The sequence below is a fragment of the Vulpes vulpes genome, chromosome 13, assembly GCF_048418805.1.
Source record: "Vulpes vulpes isolate BD-2025 chromosome 13, VulVul3, whole genome shotgun sequence".
NCBI lineage: Eukaryota > Metazoa > Chordata > Mammalia > Carnivora > Canidae > Vulpes > Vulpes vulpes.
In genome coordinates this window covers 75,450,012-75,474,130 of record NC_132792.1, presented here as the reverse complement: position 1 = coordinate 75,474,130, position 24,119 = coordinate 75,450,012, and the positions used below count along the sequence as shown (strand labels likewise).

General features: G+C 34.8%; 2 protein-coding genes across 11 annotated transcripts in view; both read right to left on the bottom strand.

Annotated features, from left to right (window-relative positions):
* Window positions 1-24,119, bottom strand: part of PXDNL (peroxidasin like) — a gene marked incomplete at its 5' end in the record, with an annotated part of 490,956 nt that overhangs the window by 437,569 nt on the left and 29,268 nt on the right.
* The window catches only part of PCMTD1 (protein-L-isoaspartate (D-aspartate) O-methyltransferase domain containing 1), a 67,796-nt gene that overhangs the window by 14,554 nt on the left and 29,123 nt on the right, over window positions 1-24,119 (bottom strand). For 9 of the 10 annotated variants that reach the window (XM_072734754.1, XM_072734755.1, XM_072734756.1 and 6 more), the window contains 2 exons: window positions 23,575-24,005; window positions 10,395-10,497 (listed from right to left, as the gene is read on the bottom strand). In XM_072734754.1, the coding sequence (XP_072590855.1) occupies window positions 10,395-10,497; window positions 23,575-23,881 (410 nt within the window). In that variant the 5' untranslated portion in view covers window positions 23,882-24,005. The remainder of the gene's footprint in view (window positions 1-10,394; window positions 10,498-23,574; window positions 24,006-24,119) is intronic. The other variant, XM_072734760.1, reaches the window with a different exon arrangement.

Here is a 24,119-nt window from a genome sequence, read left to right as displayed (position 1 = left end):
TTGAATCATAATCATTTCTGCTTTATAAAACATATCCTGCCCTTTAGTAATTAATAGACTTATTACATAACAAGTTTCCATTAAAATTCACTAAAATACAGACACATTATCTTCATTAATATTTAAAGAAGAATTTACCAGAATTATGCCGTTTTCAGTATCCTGTCTTCTAAGTGGAAGGGTCAAGGGTAGGGTGGGAAGGATTGAGGGGTTAGGGTGGGGTGAGTAATCTGTGTATACTCTCTTTTCCACACCCACATACTAGGGTAAGTCCATGCCTCATTTTTCCTTTCACTGCAACTGCCTCCCTGCTAGTCACATTTTTCAAGTCCCTTCCATGGTTTTGTTCCCTACTGTACAGGATAGGGTGAAGTTTCCTTATAGTACCACATGGGGCTTTTTATGACCCTACCATCAAACTGTCCTGCCAGACTCATTTCCTGGCTCTGCCTCCCCTGCATCCCCCCTTCTTCCTGCCAAACTATGCTGTAGCCAGACTGACTTACAGTTGACCCTTGAACAAGGCAGAAATTAGGGGTGCAGACCTCCTCCCCCAAACATCCAAGTATAACTTATGACTCCCCAAAAACTTAACTACTAATAACCTACTGTTGACCAGAAGCCTTACTAACATGAACAGTTGACTAATAGATATTTAGTATGTTACATGTATTATATACTATATTCTTACAATAGAGCTAAAGAAAATATTAAGAAAATAAGGAAGAAGAAAAAACATATTTATAGTACTGTGCCATAAAAATAAATCTGCATTTAAGCCATCCTGCAGTTTAAAACTATGTTGTTCAAGGGTCAACTGTGTGCTTCTAGTTGCTTAGTGAAGTATTACAAAATGTTTTGAAACTCTGTGTATATATGCTGTTCCTTTGATTAAAATTCTTCTCATGATAAATGCCTCCCATCCCTTCAAGATACAGTTCAAATACCAGTTTTAGTAATGAAATCTTATCCAACTCTGTTTTAACAGTATCTCATTCTTGCTACTTGCATAGTACACAGGAAAGTATAAACTTACCTAGGTTAGGGATCATGCTTAAATTCCTTTTAAACTCAAGACTATGGTACAACCTATGATTGTCTAAAATATGGCCAAATTATAATTTCTTGACTTTCAACTAATCAGATAATGCAGATCATGTGGTTTCATCACTTCACCAAAATCACAATAAGCATTCTTTAAAATGAAAAAGACTATTTTCAAGGAAGTCTATCTAAAAATATTTATTCTTATAAAAATTCAACTTAAATAATTTAATTTTATAATAATTTAAGTCAGTCTTATTTTCAGGATGAATATGAGCAGGGAATTTATTTTTAAAAAATTAAATTATTAATACTTCTTTTATCAAGTCTGTTAAATCAACTCAAAAATATGCTTATGGTTTTAAAATCTGTCTACTAGTTAAAAATACATGATAGTTTACAGAAGTATGATCTAGGACAACACCATTCCAAGTGAACACCTTACAATTAAAACCACTTCTCAGATTAATATTTTATACATCCTTATCACAGCAAAATTAATTAGAAAGAATTTAGTGCCTGATTTTAAAATCAAATGTGTGATTCTGGTCAAATTTCCTTATACTACAAATGAGCACAATCCATTAAGTGAAATATTATTTACTGAGCACCAGTTGTGTGTAAAGATTGAAAACACACTGGGAAACAATCATGCCTACAGTTAGTGAAGGAGATAGATGAGCATCAGAGAATCTCAGGAATAAAGATTTAAACTATGATAAATGCTCTGAAGGAAGAGAATAGGATTCCTTAAGACTGACAGTGTAAAGAAATGGACAGACCGAGGGAATCAGAGAAAGCTTCCTTAAGAAACAACAAGTTGTGATCTGAAAGATGAGACAGGGTAATCTAGAGCTATATGGTAGCCGAGATGGTAGTCACTAGCCACATGTGGATATTGAGGTTTTAAAATGCAGCTAGTCCAAATTGAAATGTACTATAAGGATAAAATTCACATGGGATTTCAAAGATTTAGTCCAAAATAAATATAAAATAGCTCAATATTTCTTTTATACTTATGTGTGTAGCGGTGAATATGCTTGTGTATGTATGTGTTTATGTATTTCAGCCACATACACTGAAGATGCTAAATACCCTTCTACTTATCACCAGCAACTAGAAGCTTCAAATACTTTCTCCTTAACACAATCTTCCCTTTGAAATATTCTCCTGGTTTTCCTGCTATTTACGTGAATATTTCTTCTGAATTTTAGATGTATCTCCATTACCTATTATAGTCCTCAAAATATATTTACTGAGTGAACCATATAAAAAACAAACATTTTGTCAATTTTTCCACCTATCAACTTAGAACATGAACCCAAAATAAAATCTCAGGACTAGCAGAGAGACTTGCCCAGAAAGTTACAGGAAAAATATGTGCCTATGACACTTTCTGTATCAATATGATGGTTCTTGTTTTATTAAATTAGTCACTATAGAAGCTGTAACTTGACACTACAGAATACAGTTTTCTCAAAATGCAAACAAAACAAAACAAAACAAAAAACACAAAAAAAACACAAAAACCCTCAAATAATTAAAAAAAAAAAATCCTTGCCTTTAATGAGTCAGTCAACTGTCCTATAACTGAAAGGCACTTTTTTGGGCCCTCCTGAAGACCTTAAATAAGCCACCATAACTTTAGGAAACAATTTAATGCTTTCTTTCCCCAGTAATGCAGATCAAAACAAGTATATTTGCTTCCACTTAGGGAGAATTACAAAAGATAATTTCACTAAAATCAAATCTCTAAATCTATAAATTTCTACTAATGCAAATGGAACATATATTTCTAACAAATACATATGGGATCCTTACACTTTCATTTAACAGTCAAATTAACTTCCTTTGAAAGAATATTCAAATCTGAAAATTTAATCAAACTTGAGATGTTCCTAAGGACTGGACTATTTCTAGATACAAAATAGTAAAAAAAACTTCAAGGACATAAATAAAATTGGAGAACACTGTAATATTTTTAAATATTGGCACTAAAACACCTAGAATATATTAGAAAATTCATATGCCAAAGACATCACAAAAAAGTTGTAAGACTACCAATTTAGTAGTTATTAAGGAAAACATCTATCATAGATAGTGTTCCATCTGGGGGTTCTTTATTGTAACTATGGGTTGGTCTTTTTTACCAGTAATACATGAATCCTTCACATTAGTAAAGAACACAAAACAATGTGCAAATTGCATACCATTTTTTATATATATATATATACACACACACACACACATACATACATACAAATAAATGGGTAATGGATTATCTTTCCTAATAAAGGACTTAGAGATGAGCTTAAATATTTTTAACTAGGTACATAGTTGAGGATCTTAGACATTTTGTATTCTAATATTAAAACTATGGCTTATTTTTTATAACAGCATTTCACAAAAGTATACCAATTCCACAGCTAATAATACTTTTTGATAAAGTCTATGATTAAAAATGTTTAGGCCTATGTTTTATGGATATGCTCCTACCCATGTCAGATCACGCTCATGCTGATATTTGCAAAGAACTAAACAACTGACTGGAGATATGGATGAGGGCTACCGTGTTATCAAGAGTAAATTACAACTCCTACTCAGACTTCCACTGTAGACAGAAAAATAAAGAAAACATTTTCTTCCATAAGCTTTCACTATCTTCTGAAAGCTGCATCTCACCTAGGTTTCCACAAACCTCTATAGAGGCAAAGGACATATTTTTAAACCACAAATACAAGTTGGATATAATCTGGAAGACTTTAACAATAAACTAATCAGAAGTTTTCACTTTATTACAAAATAGTACTACACTATTTATAGATCTATATATATAAAATCTAGGTTAAAAATAGTGAAAAAGAAAATCCAAATTTCATTTTTTTTTTTCACATTGACCACAAACCTGAGGGGGAGAGGAAAAGCAAGAGGTGTACCAAAATGGCATTTCCTATGTGGTTATTATTTTACTCATGAAAGTATGGTTCACATGTACTTGCCCTAACTTTTATTCTTAATTTAGAAAAGTTCATTAAAATTTTATGACTGTTAGTAAAATGAAAAGCAGCAATCATTTTTATTCTTTGAAGAAAATTTCTCAAACACAATTTCCCAGATGGAGATGACTCACGTTCCTAAATTACACTGAATTATACCTAACAATGTAAGTTATCTGTATACAAAATAAACAGTTCTGAAATGTGTATAATAACTATAAATTAATTCACTTTAGACTTATAGTTTGTTGATTTAAATCTGAAAATTTAGTAATTGTTTTTAGACTCTTATGCAGAGGGAAAATATTTGACACACTCTTACTAAAATGTAGACTGGAAATCATTTGCAGAAAAACATAGAGCACATATTATCTTGGTTTTCAACATGAACACTTGCCCAAAAGACCACCGGGATTCTCATCACTTACCTTAGCAGTGGTTTTCTTTATAGGTGCATGTTGGAATATCTTCGTCTGGAGACGGACAGATGATTTCCTTCACAGCAGGGACCTTGCCAACTTGCCCATATAATTCTTTTGATAAGCTGCTAGGAGATCAGGGTGACCTAGCCTTGCCCTGCAGCTTCCCTCTTAGACGGATAGTCTAGGTCTAGGAGCTGACTGAGAGTAGAAAAAACAACATTCCCCTTCAATACACTGTTGAAGTGGGGGCTGAAAATTTGCACACCTAGTTTATCATGTGCCACAGGATGCTGTCATTGAAAGTTTAGACAATTATTCCAATGGAATAAAGGATTTCAAGGTCATTGGAAAGAATCCTACCTTGTTCTCATACCTCATCCAAAACAATCTGCCAAATGAATCACAGAAACCTTTTTCTTAAAACACTTTGTCAAAATACACATTTTGGGTTTTAAGAGCTATGACTACTTAATTAAAACAAGACAAAACTTCAGAATTTTCCATTGGGAAGAAAATCCAGGGAAACATTATCTCTTGATCTCCAAATGCAGTTATAGTACTCAAAAACTCTTACAATCAATAATTAAGCTATAGTATAAAGTAAAATTTTAAAAATCAATTACTTTACCTTTTCAAGTGTTTTCCCTTCCAACTGCACCAAACTCATCTCAGAATAATTCAAGCATTATTTAAAGCAAAGTGTTAAGAGTAAGTAAATACAGTGTTCTTCCATTGAGTGAAGCTTTTGGAAAATCCATAGATCAAAAACAATCTCTAAATGCTTTATAGGAAATGTGCAGGTACATCACATAAAAGTAAGCCTTTCAGTATTTCAACAATTATTTCCCCTAACAATGTGTTTGAAGCCATCCAACTTTTCCCAATGCCATTTCTCATTGATGGAAAAATATATAACTGATAAACAGCCCTGATGACAATTCTCAAGCATTTCTGTTACCACCATTTGAATGTTGGGCACGATTAAAAACTGTTCAGGACCTGTAATAACTGTTATAAAACTAACATCTGAACATTATTGGTGCATCAAAATATTCAAGTATCTAAGAAATATTTTGAAATAATGTTGAATATGTAGTCACAGATAACAAAACTATTTCAAGTATGCATAATTCTCTTAAAGATGAAGCAGGACTACTCTGCTGATAAAGTTGACAGAATATAGAAGCATTTACTTTTTCCAATGCAAATAAAACCACATTATGGGAAAAATGAACCTATAATTAAGGATAAACTTAGGCCACTAGATACTGTCATAAATCAATTAAACAAATCTTCTAAAACACAGAAGAGTATACTAATTGTGCATTTACCTTAAAACTTATACCTCGACTAAATTTGAGGACTGCATTGCTTCTCTGAGTCATCTGTGCCCTCAAAAGTAACTCACACCATGAGTGAGTTTCATTAATGAACAGGGTAGGTATACTTTGTAATAAAAATGCTATCATGCATGTAACCATGTTAACAGCATTCCTTAATTCTAATATAAGGGAAGTAAATGATGAAAAAATAAGTGCTGCTTCAACTTTTGTATCTTGGGCTAAGTTGCTTGACTGTAATTCATGGGGAGCAGCTTACTGCTGGGAAGAAATATTAGAATAAATCAGTGTTTACATTATCATAGCTAAATCAGAACTAAATAAAAAGGCTGGCTTAATGAGGTCACAGCTTGTCTATTCCTCAGTTTTCCTACCTGGGCAATGTGGACATCAATATAGCCTCCTGGGCTGTGGATTAAGCACTTAGAATGAATGAATGGTACATGGTACTTAATGAACAGACAATACATATTAGGTGCTATTATTTTTTATTACCTCATTACGGTTTTCAGTACTCCTATCATGACTCAGTTATATGAAAAATTATATAGAAACAAAAGTCCTCCCCATTTGAACAGAATGAAAATCTTCAAATAAATCAGACTACACTGCACTCATTTTGCTACTGATGTTAGAATATTTCCAAAGTCAGCTAACAGTATCCTTGAAAGGGAGGGGAGATAGGATCGACCAATCTCTCTATAGGAAATGGCACACTCCAAAACATGCATTCCAGGAAGTCAGCCTCATGCACAGGTACACATGTAAGTACGTAAACACTGCTATGAACAAATGCTATACCAAACACCAACTCATTTGAAAAGTATAAACTGGATAAAGGTTTACAATTCAGGCTACTTTAACTAACTTATTCTTCCAAGTTACTATAAACTGGCGAGATTATTTTGCTTACTGCTTAAGCACAAATACTGATAATAACTTGACCTTCTCCAAACTTCTTCTCTTATGAAAGCCAGACACTGAAGGGCCTTTAAAACCTAGGCCCAAAGACTTGTCTAGATCAGAGTGGGCTAAAACAAAGGTATTCTAAAGAGTCTGTGTGAAGAGCAGAAGTGAGGGCAGCCTGCTGCTTGTTTCTGTAAATAAAATGTTCCTAGAACATCTCACCCCCATTTCTTTCCATGGTGTCTAATGCTGCTTCTGCATTACAACGGCAGAGTTGAGCAGTTACTACAGGGACCAGTTAGCCCAGGAAGTCCAAAATAGTTACTTTTGCTGGAAAAGTTTTGTCCGTGTTTAGGAAGACCTTTAAAATCAAATGTCAGTTTTATAAGGAAATTTCAGCAAATCTGGAAATGCCACAGGTACAGCAAAGGGAAAAGCCATACAAGAGAGCTCCCTCTTCGTGCCCATCTCCAAATACAGTAAATTCAGAGTAGCCTCTTCAAATTATTTCATTTGCTGATACAGGAGTATGGCATGGAAAGAAAAGTAAAATGCATACATTATAATAAAGATTCTTTCTCCTAAAAGAAAAAAAAATACTACTTTCAAGACTCAGGAACCAAGTTTGCTTTATAAAGTACACACAAAAACACACACTGGTATTTTTTAAAAGGTTACCTTACCTTATATATTTTAAGGTTGAGTTTATAGATTCTTTCCCACCTACTATATTTGGAGTTCACTATGATCTCCAATAGATATATGTAGGAAAATTTTAAAGATGCAATTTAAATCATAAGTGACATAACAATACTTTTGAAAAAAGAATTTATTAAAATAGATCCAAACATATAGGATAAGACTGGAAGGTATTAGGTTTTAGCTATCTCTTCTCTGTGTTACACATGATCAAGAATAATCTGGTACTGAAGAATACAAAAATAGATATTAATTTAATCAATATTAATTAATTAATAATTTAATTTAGATATTAATGTAACAGAGTTACTTTATATTTTGTTAATTAAAATATGTATTTTGATGACCTGTATACAATTAAATATAATGAAACCACTTGGAAATGGGATTTTTAAAATCACTTTGGCAAGTTTTTCAAATTCAAAAAACTGATTATAAATAAAAATATCATCCACAAACATGAAGGAAAACTGCTAGGAAATCATCAAAACACTAGAATGGACATTATTACATCTTTATAATTTCTGTCACCAAAGCCAAATAATATAAAAAGACCAAAAAAGGAGTCCAATGAGTTAAGTCAATGACTTTACTAAGCTTTCAACCACTACTTTATGCAAAACAAAACATTTTCCCAGTACTTACTACACTCTGTATGCAAGATACTTTTGTAATCTGAAATACTTAACCAATACTTTACACTACTTGAAAACCAGAATAGATAACATTTCCAGAACTAATTTTTTCAGCCTAGTTTATTAATGCATGAATCTGTTTTAAAAACAAGTTCCAACACTTCAGAAACAACTATATTATAAAGCCTGAGTATTTTAACTAAAAAAACAAGACTAATGAAAATTATAAAGAAACATTTAGGTCATGTCACACATTTTATGAATCACCCACCATTTTATGAATAACAAATCTGTATAACAGAGTAACAACAAAACTCAAGAAATACAAAGAAATCTGTTTTACAATTATATGGAAACAATTTTAGAATTTTTTTTTAAATTGAGACACGAATATGTAGTCTTCAAACTTATCTGTTACGGATTATTTAGCATGTAAATTTCATCAACACAGAAATGCTTTGAATAATGACATATTTTAGTATTTCCCAGGACTACGCCCATTTGCCACCAATAAACTTGAGCTCCACAGATACTTGTATAGAGGTGTTTCAGTGATTCAAGGTTCATCCTTGAATGTGTTCTGCCTGAAATGTATTACTATCTAATATATAATAAACCTTATGATAGGCGTAAACATTGGCTTTTACTAATAGTACTTTTCTAAGTGTATTTCTAATAGTATATTTTCTAAGTTCAAATGTATTCAAAAAGTCCTTATGTGTATACTGTTTCAGCATCAAAATATAATAGGAATTCAATAAATTCAAAATTCTATAGTTCTAAAAACAATATAAAAAATATTCATGTCTACATGCTAAGCATTTAACATGCTACCAATCATCAGACAAAAATACTAAACACAAAAGAATGGTAAAATTGAATACCAATTTTTTATAAAATAACAGCTAAAAACTTTTTTATTTCTGTCAAACAATATGCTATTCTTGGAAAGAGAATATGAACCAACACGGTAAGCACTTGCAAAATGATTCAAAGTGTGAATTAAATTTTAATTATTTATAAAAACAAGCATAAATAAAAGATGGTGTTCAGCAAATTGATGCAGAAAATTCAAGTAGCCTGCTCAAACACATTGAATTAATTATAGAACAAAATAAACCTGAACATTTTCAAAACCTGAGAATTTTCCAATTCTCTCAAGCCTGTCTGACTTTAGTCTTTAATAACCCAATTACAATCACACCTATCTATACACAAGACCTCCCCTTCCCTCTGTAACACCAAGGATTTTGCAGCAATTCTGTTCTTCAACCAATCAAGTGCCACACAGGCAAAGGGCAAGGGGCAGGAGAGAAAAGGCAGAGAAGGGGAAGAAAAGGAAAACATACTCCAGCAGACATTCACAGGGTCTTTTCTGTCCTTAATGGTAGTCTCAAGCCTAAAACTCTCCAGAGAAAAGCCCTCAGCCCTGATTCAGACTCACAAGTTTCTCACCTTTCATGGTCATGGCCAGGGTCTAGAGGTGAGTGAAGAAGACCCACTCTTAACAAGCTGAATTGGAACTCCGGTTTTGTAATAAAACTTTGCTATCTAAGGTGACTGGGTACTAAGCTAGTCTTCTAAGCTTTTTAAGACTTTCTTTCTTTAAAAATATCACTAGTTGGGAGATATAAATGTCCTCAAATTTTAAATAATCTCACAGAGTTCATAGACTTTAGCAGAAGACACCTTTGCTCCATAGTTCCATCATTGCTGAATTTTAGAACATTACACACCAAGAAGACTCCCCTGCCAGGCTAAGAACCAACATTTGTGCAGTATTTCTTCAAAAGTAAGAGTTCAAAAAAAAAATCGTTTTCTAAAAAATTGCTCAAACACAACCCTATCAAAAAAATATATCAATGTATTTCTATAATAACTAACTCTAGCTATATTATAAGGTAATTGAACATTTTAAGAAAGCCCTTTGTATGCTAACAGGTATCCCTCTTATTTTATGAATAAAGAGGGAAGAACTATTAAATTGCCATTCCAAAGGCATAAAACCTGTTCCAGGACAAAATTTTCTAATGCCAGAATATTGTATTTTCAGAAAAGGTACTTGTATGATATTTAATGATGGGAATATTACTCTAATTACTAATAAAGTGATAGTAATACAGAATTATAAGTGATTTATTTGTAATCTACTACAGACTTACATAGAACAAAAATTATAGCATCAAATAATTTTTCTAACTTCATTTTTCAGTCATTTTATACACACTGATTTTTGCTGCATTCAACTGAGCAATTCAGGTCAATAAACTAACAGCACTGAGGAAGAGACATGTCAATATGTATCTACTTATCAACTGCTTTCAAACCAAAACTATAGATAAGAATACTTACTTATCAAAGCTATCACTATTTTTGATGAAGCTCTCCAATTTTTCCTTGGCATATTCCACCACATCTGAATGAAGCTCAATCCCATGATTTATTCCAAAAGGACCTGCAATTGTAGCAGCAGCATTTTTATAAAATATATTTTTATTTATATACATATATATATATAAAATATGTCTTTACAGAGCTTTTTTAATTTCTGCTCATTTATCTACCACAAGAGCATTTAAAGGCTCAAATATGTGCACATCTACTGGCCAGACTTAAAAAGCTGAATGGAAATCTCACTATTTACATAGCTTTAATTTAAAAAAGAAAGAAAAAAAAAAAAAAAACAAAGACTAAGTTACAGAGAGTACTCTCAAGGGAGTAGCTTATCTGTCAGGACAACACTGACAAAGAAATAATCATATTCCTATATACAGTAAAAGTTCATTACCATCACATTTTTCATTTATCATTTGTTAAAAGTTTGAGAATTCTCAAATGCCTGAAACCATGTGTTAACACAGATGCTATAGAAGTTATCTCACATCACTCCATTACATGCTAAATTCTTGGAGTGCCAAGACCACATTCTAAGCCTTTAAAAGGAGCTCCCAATGTCTAGCAGAATGTGACCACTGAGACACTTCACTGCAGAGCTGATTGTACTTTCCTGTTCTAGCACACTTCACTTAGTATTTCTTTTTACCCATAGCTATGGATAAGTGACATTCTAGGAATGAGGAAAAGGAGAGCTCTCTCAGCCCAGGAAGTGGTCATGGTATAATCGCTGAGAATATGACCAACGGGATTCACATTTCCTAAAGCTACTGTGCATTACTGCCTGCCCTAGGATGTACATGAAAGTAACACACAATCTCATCTAGTTAGGTGAGTTGCTTTTGAACTTCCAAAACTGAGCCAAACAGGGTTTTCCACCCTACATTTTTGTTATATTTTTATTGTGAAATTGGTCTCCTAGGAAAAAAATGTGTGTATGTATTTATTTTCCCTATCTTATAGGTACTTATTTTCTGTATCTTGCATCTTAGGAACCAATTAACTCAATATGCTCCCTACTGAATGTCATTAAAAATACAATGTAAGTGGAGTTCCAATGACCTCTAAGATTTTTTTAAATAACAAAAAATCAGTCATCAATTATCATGTTTGAATGGTCAGAGGACAGATTTAAAAAAAAAAAAAGAGTGATCTAGAACTACCTAACTATAAAAAATAAACCAAAATGTTTAGAGACTATCTTTAAGCCAAAATCAGATAATCCTTTAACCTACTACATTTGTATCAGATTGCATTTGATTGGTATTATTAAAAAAAAACCAAACTAGTTCTACTTGAAAAATGTACTCAGGTAAAAAGGTTAAATAAAACGGTATTTGATCCATCAAAACACAACAGATAGAATTAACTCCCTTTGTAATGTTTTTTATACTTTCAAAGTAAATTATTTTGATCTATGCAATCCTAAATGTTTTGATTTTTTGTTTCCTTACAGTTGAACTACTGGTCTTCATCTGAAAACTGAAACATCCATCTGAGAGCATTTAAGACCTCTTGTAATTCCTTATTATTACTATAAACTGAGTCAAACAAAAATTTGCTGTTTTCAAAAATAAAAATGACCTACAAAATAAACTTACAGAAGAACACATGGTGACATCTCTTTTTAATTTATACGGAATCTGAATATTTTGATAACTTGAATTTCCACAAGGAAACAAAGAATACTAGGAAATCCTGAACAGAGTGTCCCTCGTTTTAAAAAACTCAAATTAGGGGCACCTGGGTGGCTCAGTTGGTTAAGTGTCTGCCTTCAGCTCAGGTCATGATCCCAGGGTTCTGGGATGGAGCACCATGTCAGGCTCCCCACTTGTGAAGAGCCTGCTTCTCCCTCCCCTTCCTGTTCATGTTCTCTCTTGCTCTCTCTCTCTCAATAAATAAAATCTTAAAAAAAAAAAAGAAAGTTAAAAAAAACTCAAATTAAACCACAATTATTTAATATTATATACATTATAAGGAAAATACTGGTTGATGAATTTCTTTTACCCTTTTAACGGTGATCCATTTAATGTAGAACAGACTTTCATATTTTTATCATCCATTAATAATCTAGCTAATCACCTATTTTTATCAAAACAAAACAAAATTAGGGCTAAATGGGTAAAAGATCAATGAAAAGCATCAATACTATATAATTTGACATTTCCTGTTAAGGCCAAATGCATAAGCACTATAATAAAGGTGTCCAGTAAAGAATCTGAAAATCAAGTTTCTATTCAGTCTTTCAAACTGCTTTCTTAACAAAGAGAGTTGACTTTCAGAGTTCTAGAGCAAAGGGACTACACAGGTTGTTCATCACTGAAAGACACCACTGGTCTCTTTTTCTTTTCCTTGCTTTCTGCTTATTGTCTAAAACCAAAGTGGCAAGTTTTGGAAATAAGGTTAAAGTTCATTAAGAAAATTTCTTAAGAATTTTTTTCACATTACTTGTATTTCATAGTACTTTGATATAAAATGAAAACAATTTTATTAACATACAAAGGATATGGCAATATCATAAACAGACAAGCAGAATATTCTATGTATTAACTTCTAGTGCAAAAACACCATTTATGACTTTTAATACATGGAATTAATTTAAATATCACAGACATATCTTTATCATAAACTGAATAATAATTGACATATTGAAAACAAATTTAAAAGAATGCATTATTAAAAGGTAGAATTTAAATAGCAATGTCACCAGTATCTCATTTATTTAGAATATGATATGCATCTAGAACACATCAAGTGTATGATAAAAATGTACTGTGACACTGTTTATTACAACTCATATTTGGCATCTATATTAAATAGAACAGAAAAATAAAACACAAAAAACTTAAAGTATACATAGCTACCTCTAGGAAAGGGACTAAGCTCTAGGGTAAGAAGGAGACATTTCCATCATTACACCTTTTTGTCTAAAATCTCTGGACTATACCCATATGTAACTTTTTCAATCAAAAAATAATGGGCTTGGGGCACCTGGGTGGCTCTGTCAGTTAAGCATCTGCCTTGGGCTCAGGTCATGATCTCAGGGTCCTGGGATCAAACCCCACATAGGGTGATAGGGCCAAGGGGTGGGGGGGGGGGGGGCCCTGCTCAGCAGGGAGCCTGCTTCTCCCTCTCTCTCTGTGCACTCTTCTCTCTCCCAAATAAATAAATAAATTTCAAGAAAGAAAGAAAGAAAGAAAGAAAGAAAGAAAGAAAGAAAGAAAGAAGGCTAGTCAAAGAGATAGCAGAAAACAAGATTTTCAAATTAATAAAAGAAACAGTAGAAAATAATTCTGACAGGAAGGTACAATGGGAAGGTCAATGAAAAAAAATTAAATGGTATCCAAAAGACAGTATTCGTCAACACTTTCTAACACCATCTAACAGATGAAGCATAAACTTAATTTTGTATTCAATAGTTTTCAATGCTATTTTGTATTTGACAATGTGAAGAGGTTTTTCTATAAAATGATAAAGGCATCATTTTTGTAATACCTATTAGAAAAATAAAAGTACTAGCAGTTGACTATTATCTTTAATAGGAAAACATTAGAGAAAAAATAGAAATATACACAGAAGTCAAAGTTTATTAAGACAAATAGTTACTAGGAAAATCTAGGTAGCCTATGTAATGTTAGACATGATTTGTAAGGCTGGCAAAGGCCTATTTATTAAGAGCAATAATAAATATAACAAAATCCCAATATTGGAATTCCAATAAAATCTATAGACTATTTTTCCTTTGTAGCAGTTGGAGCTAATCTAGCTCATTTATCATCTATCAGTCAATCATTAAAGCATATGAGTTATATAAAGGTCAATAATTATCAGGTTTAGGTGTCTCTACAATATCTAGATCTTTTTACATCAATGTTGACCCTCTGTGACACCCAATACTACAGCTTCCTTCTCTGAGACACCCTGAAAGGCTGTTTTTAGTATAGTATGGAGGGTAGAGCTGGCCTAAGGCAGTCCAGGGAAATCAGGAGAGTTCCACACAATGTTTTAATGAAGTTTTTAGCACCTTCAGTATTTTGTGTAAAGCTAATTTACAGAACACAGCCACAGCAAAAACTACTTCCTGAAAAGTAACTAGAAGAGCTCTCAAGATGAGCTAATTTAAGATCCATCATTTCAACTGAGGACTCAGATCTGCATTCCACGGAGCAGTAAGAAAAAGAGTAGATTTAAGTTTCCAATCCTGATTCCTTCTCCTAACAGCTTTATAATCAGAGACCAGTAACTTACCCTTTGAAGTCTTTCCTATTGCATAAAATGAATTCCTGGGAAAATCAAGTAAATTACATAAAAGTGCTTCACACACTATAAAGTATAGCATGGGTGCAATTTATAAATCATCACGTGCCCTCTCTTTGTGTACAAAACTGATTAGTTGTAGAAGCAAAATCCTAACCTCTAAATAGTTCTTAACCCTGACTGCATATGTGGGAATTTTTGAATTATATTTAAAAGTAGATTAAATTTAATTTGATTTCAACTGTAAATGCTTGGCTGCCACCCCAGACAGGCAGAGGGAATCTCCCAGGGTGTGACCCAGGCCCAGCAGATAACCTTAAATGCAGCCCAAGTTGAGCACACGAGCCACATCCTCCCAATTTTTAAAATCTCTTAGGACTACCCAAATCTCTGCTCTCATCGGTAAAGTGTTATCAAGAGTTAGTAACTACAAATAAAAGCATTATGGATAAAACTAAGTTTTTACCACAAGAGGGAGCACGTGAATCAGTTACTTGATTTCTATGACACTAGGGTAATGTTTCTCATAAGAACGGAAATATATATAAAAAAAAAAAAAAAAAAAAAGAACCGAAATATATAATGTAAAAACATCTTTTAATAAATTCCAATGTCATTTTATTACTAACTTCAGTTGTATAAAATAAAGCATCTTTGGGGAAGATTTATAAATAAGTTTATAAGAATTCAGAGACAGTAACAGGTAAGCAGACAGTATTAGGTTTCACTCTGTGAACACCTTGAAGTGTAACAAAGAGACAAAGAATAGTGCAAAGGTAGATAAAGCAAAGGGTAGTAAAAGAAATCAGCAAAAGATAAGTTAATCATTAACCAGATACAAAGAAACAGACCTCATGAACTGACACTTAAGATACAATTAATTTCTTATGGTTTCTCCATCCTATTACATTACACAAAAAGAGCACATTAAAGAAAAACAAACACTGTCAAAATGTTTACTGAGTCTGGCCACGTTAGGGTAACCATTCTGAAGCCAGCCGGATATATGTATGACGACTAGACTGGAGACTTGGTTCAGGAAAGACCTCATGAAGCAAATCCTGAAAAATTTTCCAGAAAGTTAAGAGTTCCAGTCCCTTGAACTCCTCTCAGCTGATGGATTTATAAGTGCTGCTTTTCTTTATTATACTTGAATCTTAAGATCTATGTTGACACAAAATCTGAACATACTGGTTTACAGAAAATGAATCCAAGCCCCTATGTAAATTGCATGTCTAAAATATCAAAAACAAACATCACAATCAGCTCATTTACATATTTCCACTCAGCAGGCTAATACTCAAGTCTATATGTTCACAACTTATGACTATCTCATACGTCTAGTGGAACATCAAAATACAGATTTAAGTTTCTATGACAGTAAATTCAGTAAATAAAGAAAAAGTTGTGCTCACCTATAAAATGGAAAATAGGTTTAAAAGCTAATTTAAACAGCTTTAGTTCTTGATCTATATATTCTTTTTAATTTCCCCTGGAAGCCGTTTTCAGCAGCTCTTTCATTCCACTGGGTTTTTATTTGTAAAATATCTGAAGAGATGCTGGGGTCAGCATACTGACCAATTCACAAAATAAATAGTGAACTAAATGAAAAGAATGGCCAATGCAATTGACATCACACTTCTACTACTAGTTCAGAGAGGATATGAATAATTTCAAGGTTATAGGATGTGTCTTGTGCACTGCTGTATCCTCAGCAGCTGGCACAATGTTCAATATAGTAAATATCTTTTGAAAGAATGATAAAGTATAAAAATGTAGCTATGGTCCCAAACTTAAAGGATTAACAGCCAAGACTGAGGCAAATGAAATATACAAAGTCTAAAACGTATATTTTTCATGTCTTAATTTAAATATAAAGTACACAGGCGAAAGTCATTAAGTATATGTCAAATTTTTTTTATAGTTATTATCACAGAATGAGGCATTCCACAGAAGACTTAGCAATAAATACATTCCACTCAAAAGAAATTTCTTAGTGATTTCAGCTGTGATAGGAATCTTCTAAAATGCAATACATCTTTTCCTTTATGTACCTAAGAAAATTATGACTTCAGGTCAACTATAATCATATGAGTATTATATAATGTCGAGGTATTCTAGGCTCTATGAATCTATTCCTGAAGTGGGGAGACAACTAGATAAAATAGAGAAAAGGAAAACCTTTTAAAGTATGCCTTTTGAGGGACACCTGGGTGGCTCAGGTGGTTGAGCATCTGACTTTTGATTTGGGCCCAGGTCATTATCTCAGGGTCATGAGATCGAGCCCAAAGATGGGCTCCATTCCAGCCATGGAGCCTGCTTGGGATTCCCTCCCCCCTCTCCATTAGTCCCTCCCCCCACACGAATGCAGCGTTCTCTCTCTTTCTCACTCGCTCGCTCTCAAAAAATAAAAATAAAAAAATAGAGTATGCCTTTTGATTCTTTTGGATTTTTTTTAACCCTACCAATATGTTACCTATTTCACAAAACATAATTAAAGAGAGAATAGATTCTGATATTCAGGTTTCCACCTGAGTCATTTTTGGTAGAAAAAAAGTACCTTTCAGCAGAATGAGAAACACAATAGGGTGAAAATTTAGAGAATGGAGACAGAAAGGAACAGTACAGCACAACCTGCTGCTCCTTCTAGTTCTAGGACCCATTTCTGGCCCTTCCTGGGCCATTCTCAGGCAAATCTCTTAATATTTTGGAAGCTCATTTTCTCTTTTATAAGATAAAGCAAATAAATGAAGAGGTTAGGTTTTTAGGAGTTAAGATTATTTTAACAATTTGAGGTATGTGAATGTACATGTTTCCCTAAGTAGCAATGGTTCAGCATTTAGTAATTCAGTATTTGCAGACATGTGCACAAATGGCTTTAAAAGCTACCATGTACAGGGATGCTTGGGTGGCTCAGCAGTCGAACGTCTGGTCTGCTCAGGGCGTGATCCTGGGATCTGGGATCAAGTCCCACATCGGGCACCTTGCAGGAAGCCTGCTTCTCCCTCTGCCTGTGCCTCTGCCTCTCTCTCTTCCTTTCTCTGTGTCTCTCATAAATGGATAAATAAAATCTTAAAAAAAGAAAAAAGAAAAACCACCACGTACTGATCTCAAGTTTACAAATTTTAAGGTGTAGTGAATTCACAAATAACAGGGATCAACTGTATTTGATAAAACGATAATCTGAGTTGGGTAGAGTCAATCCTAAAGGTAAATAAAAACTCAAGATGCACAGAGAGAATGACCTAAGATTTTTCACACCACTGAAGGGATTGCTTTACAACTTTGAAGAACAGTGTGAGGAAATACAACCAGAAATTATTATGAAAACCTTAAGATTTCTAAAACCTGTACTATTTCCTAATATTTGATATTTTTATTACCATTTGTTACCCAATAATAATTAGCAGTAATATCCCAAACACAAAGACCACGTTTTGATTATTAGAGGTAGCAGCAATGAAAGAGATGGTTGAGTAATGAGTTCCACTCCATACCCAGAAGCAAGAGTGGGGAGAAAACCCTACGATACAGAAAAATAATGGCAACTCAATACAGGGTATGTTGGCAGAAGAAAGGATGCAGAGAAGCCTAACTGGGACTAAGAAGAATGGTTTAAACAGCAAGTAGCCTTACTGATTTCAGAAAATATGACTAGTCTAAATGAAATGGTTCTTTTCAAAACAGATTTACTCAGAGCCCAAAATAAAGCACATACCAAGAGCCTTTGTAATTCCTAAAAAGTAAAAACAAAATATCCTCAAAAAAAAAAGAGGAAAAACTGAGGGTTGGTTTAATACAGAAAATATACTCTACAAAGAGAACCCTGAGAACCTACAGAATATGTTTTGTCTTAACAAAAAGAAAGGGGGAGGGGAGCTGAAGAACACTCTGGATCTCCCTGATTGTCTGGCTCACAGTGAGCCAAGAGATTTCTAAAAAGAGGCGCTTAAAAGAGCATGAAAAAACATTTGAAAACAGTACTTCTGATAAAGGGCTTGAATCAAAATCTATAAAGAACATTTACAACTCAATAAGAACACCCAACAGCTTAATCAAAAAATGGGGAAGAAATTTGAAAAGACATTTAATTAAAGATACAGGAATGACTAAAAAACACAGGAATAAATGCTCCTCCACATCATTAGAAGTGCAACTTAAAACCACAGCAAGATAGCTACTATGACAGCTACTAAAAAAACAAAAAACACACAAGCACCAGTGAAGATGTGGAGAAACTAGAACCATTGCAGTCATTTTAGAAAATGCTTTGATAATTTCTTTAGAAGTTAAACAAGGGGTGCCTGGGTGGCTCAATCGGTTGTGTCCAACTCTTGGTTTAGGCTCAAGTCATGATCTCGTGGATGTGGATGATGCGATTGAGCTGGGATTGAGCCACGCTCAGAGGGAAGTCTGCCTGAAAGATTCTCTCTTTCCTGTGCACAGGCTCCCTCAAAATAAGTAAAACTTTACCAAAAAAAAAAGTTAAACATAAACTTAACATAGAACCAAGCAATTCCACCTCTAGGAATCCATCCAAGAGAAATGAAAATGGAGGGCAGCCCGGGTGGCTCAGCGGTTTAGTGCCGCCTTCAGCCCAGGTTGTGATCCTGGAGACCAGGGATCGAGTCCCACGTCAGGCTCCCTGCATGGAGCCTGCTTCTCCCCCCTGCCTGTGTCTGTGCCCCTTTCTCTCTCTCTGTTTCTCTCATGAATAAATAAAATCTAAAAAGAAAGAAAAGAAAGAAAAGAAAGTGGATATCCACCCAAAAATTTGTACGTTTTGAATGTTCCTAACAGTATCATACATAATACTCAAAAAGTGGTAACCCAAATGTCCGTTAAGTGGTGAATGGACAAACAAAATAATGTATGCCCATACAGTGAAGTATTATTCAATCATAAAAAGGAGTGGAGTACTAATGCATGCTACAGCAGCCCTGAAAACATAATGCTAAGTCAAAGAAACCATACACAAAAGCCAGTATACTATATAATCCTATTTATATGAAATGTACAGAAAAGACAAATCTATAGAAACAGAACATAGGTAAATGATTGACAGGGGCTGGGGTGGGGATAAGGAGTGGATTCAGCAGGGCATGGGGGATCTATTTGGGGATGATGGAAGCATTCTCAGGCTGGACTATGGTAATGTTTTTACATAATGGCAAATTTACTAAACTCACTGAACTGTACACTTAAAATGGGCAAACTTTATTGCATGTAAGTTGCATCTTATTAAAGGGAGAAGGTGGGCTAAAACGGGAGCTAAAAAATAAGTATCTTGATTGAGTCAAAGGCAATCTAAGGGCAGCTGAATAAGGACCATTTAATAACGTCTGGTAAAGAGATAAAGACTATGGAGAACAAATATGATAGCAACATGTAGCTTACCTAACAGCCTTTTGGACAACACAGCAGCATTAGACAATATAAGGTGGTTGCCTGTTTATCACACGAGCTTGCCAACTGTTTCACCTTTAGAAACTAATGTAGTGCTGAGGTAGTGGCAAACATAATATTGGAATGCTTCTGGCAGTTTCTCCAGTCATTTCTATTAACTCAGGAACTAGTCAAGTGACTAAGAAAAAGCCATTAAGTTGGATGAACTCTCATATTACAGGTTTCGTAAGAAAGCTATAATTTTTATATTATGGATATATAAGAAAATGGGAGTGAATCTCTAAACAGAAAGGATCTAAATGGAAAACCATCCCTACCTGAATCAGAAAGATGATCAGACCAACTTGCTTTCAAGACCTGATATTCATAACTCACCTCTGGGAAACAGAGGACTTAGGAGCCCTCGTCTCTTGGACCAATTTTTCAATGGGATTTCCTAGGTATGGGAAAGACAGTATTGAGAGAATTAAGCGCTTGATTCTTTGTGAAAATCCTTAGTTCTAGGAGGAGTCTTGAGAAACAAGTGAACAAGAATTTATCTTTAATGTAAAACCAGAAGTTGTCTAAATGAGGCACATTAGGAGTTGGAGTGATCCATTCTCCAGGTCTGGAGCAAAATAAATGAATGTTATTCCACTTATGAATAACTGCCTCAGGTGTACTTCAATCACAAGAAATGTCCTGAAGTTAAGATAAACCGAACTTCTTGACACTGAACAAAAGCTCTCACAAGACGGCTTCCCGTCCTCTACAGGTGTGGTTCCAGAGGGAGCAGCAGGGGCAACCCGCCAATGAGCATTTCTCCTATCTGTATTACCAAATCGCAGACACCCTGCTCTCCCTGCCTTAGCCCTTAGCCACGGTTCCTCCAGAGCATGCTCAGCACGTCGTCAGTGAGAATCCCTGCCTATGGTGAGCACCTGTCATTCCTATCTTGTGACTAGGAGACAAGCAGGGCTTAGAGCCATGATGTTACAGTTACTCAATAAGGACAAAACTTCTGTTAGTAAGGTCACTGTGAAGCAACAAAGCCAAATCTGATTCACTGTACTCAGATATTGTAGGGAACATGTAAGCACCTTTCTTTGGGTCCACCTCCTTGACTTAAAACGCTCACAGAGCAAACCATAAAAAGAGGGGGGAGGGGCAAAAGCATTAAGCTTCCTCAGAAGCTAGACAGATCCAAGATTTATTAGCTGTTAGTAATCACTGTTTTACAGACTGTTCTTTCTGACTTTCCTTCTTTAAAGAGTTCTTATCTTTCTCACCAAATGACCATTTCCCATCAAAAAGAGTTGAACTTTATCTTGGTCTCGACCGCAGGGTCACACACAGGTAAATCCTGGAATAATGTCCAGTAACGATAGTGATACATGTAACTAAAGACCATGCCTCCCCGGAGCCTTATAACAGGGGGAAAATCTCTACTGCATTGTGGATCGCTTACACCGGGGTCTGTTTCTCCACGCAGCCCTCTGGTATGGTTTTCAAGTTACAATAAAGTTTGAGGTCAGCCTACAAAAGCATCTGACCACAGAATCTAATCTCTTGGAACAGAGACTGAGGAGTAAAGTTTAAGGGGGCAATTCCATTGCTAGCAAGGTTGCTAATTATGACCTCCGCCCCCCACTTCCCTGATGACCTCTGGCTAAGACTGACCTCCCTCGGCAGGAGTCAGCTGACAGGGCCAGAGAGGTGGAGAGAGGGGGACACAGGGTAACAAGTGATCTGAGGCTAGCCAGACATGCTAGGATGCCTGGACTCCAGCCTGAAGTTGCCAGAGCTGGTCAAGAAATGCACTTTCAAGAAGGAAACTCCCTTTTTTTTAAAAAAAAAAAAAGCTCTACTTACTCCCTCAATTAAGTTCCTTCAATTTGGACAGAGTCTCAAACCCTGAGATCCCTTTTTCAAAAGTTAATAGATTATGTGGGGTTCCCAACCTGCGGAGAAATTCCTGTCTCAGGAATTACCAAATTTAAATGTGAGCTGATTTCCTTCTTGGTAAAAATAATTGGCTACTATTTTTAGGCATACCATTATGTATCAGAAACTTAGTAGTGGGATGAAATAGACTGTTTTATGTATTAGGTTGTATTATGTATTAGGAACTGACTTCTTTGTTTTTATGAAATAAACTGCAGGTTCCATGACTAGGAAAGAAAGTAAAGAACTGGTTAATATGTAAGAAAGAGGAATTTCAGGCCTGAAAATGCCTTAAAAGTCACTTCATGTGGCTAAATAATTTATTGTCAAAACTAGGACTTTGGGAAAGACAAGGATATCATAAATACTGATGCTAGGACAAGAGAGAGAAACTGTAACTGTCTCAGCACCCTGGGACACAGAGTCGCCTCGCTAGAGTATATTCATTTCTCTATTCAAAATCCTTCAATGATTCTCCATCACTGCAGACTGAATTTTAAACCAGTCTCATCCCTATAACTCGGGCATTTGCCTAAACGGTAGCACTTATCACACTAGATGAGAATGGCTGATTTTCTTGTCTCTCCACTCCCACCAGTCTGACTCAAGGACAAGAGTCTAGGTTACGGGCCTTGAGGCTGTACCTTAAGGCTTGTCACACAGCAGCACTCAGGAAATACCAAGTGGCTTAGTAAAAATAATGGTTGTTCACCCTCCAACATCATCCTAAGGTCTTAACACGTATTTTCTTCCATCCATGCCTTTTCAACCCACATTCTGTATTTCCCAGGTGTCACTTCCTAGCTCTGTGACTTGAGGCAGGTTAACCTCTCTGTGCCACAGTTTACTCACCTACACACATGGGAATTCTACATGTGTACATCACAGGATTCTCAGGAACATTAAATGAGTTACTCTATGTGAAGTGTTTTAAACACCACCTCACCCTGCCAGTAAGCACACAGTAAGCTTCTCGTAGGCAGAGCTATGTGTCCCTTTTGATCACTGCTGTATACGTGTACCAGGAATAATACCTGACAGAACAGACAGTAAGTATGCTGAAAGCTTATTGACATACACTTCTCTTCTGTTTTTCTCCCAAATACTTGCTCTGCCTCACAAGTGCCATATACTCTACACCCACATACTCCTGTATTTCTATCAAAAACCTGGCACCATTCCCTTTAAAATGGGACATCGATGACTACTGAATTGTCTATGCCAGCAGTCACAACCCTGTACCCGAGACAGATTACATGATATCCCTGAGTTTCCTGCCTACCAGTTGTTCAATTTTAAGTACAGACAATGATTGGAAAAACAGTTCCAAGGGCTTCTTAAGCCTAGGATTAAATGCACAAGCTAACTTTCAGGGTCAGGGCTGAGAATAAAAAAAAAGACTGCTACTATCTTGTGTTTCCACACTTAAGGAAGGAAGAGGACTACTCCGAGGATATACATTCAAAGACTGACAAATTTACAAACCCTGTAAATCATAAACAGTAACACAAAGCTTACTTTTTAAAATAAAATTTTACAAAAATAAAATTACCTAAAATTAAGCCCACCATTGTACTTAAATATCCGGTTCCACTTCCCAGGTTAAGAAAAGACAATCCTGGTTGAAGTTTCAATGCTTCCATAACTTCAGAATAAATGCAAGGTGCTGACAAGTGTATGTTCCCATGCTTCCAGGCTAAGTCTTTGTAAGCATTGTCTCGGTAGCCTTCCAAATAGTAATCTCCGCGATCAATCGCTCTGAAGGCTTGCTCCACTCTTTCAGTGCGGATATACTGAGCTTCTTTTAAGTTATCAATTAAGTCATCATTATCTTCCCCAGCACTCACAGCTCCTCCCATGATAGAATTCAAATCAAATCATAAATTTTAAAATGTAATAAAATTAGCAGAAATGGCTTCCAATAATGTAGTGTGGTTTGTTTTCCCTTTAATATTGCACTTGATTTCCAAAAATAAATTAATCCTGAAAGGGAAGAATAAAAATAAACAGGTTTAAATTAATGCTCACAGGAAAGTAATTCCAGTTTATTAAATATATAATAGTCATCATAACCACCATTTTTCAAGGACATACTCT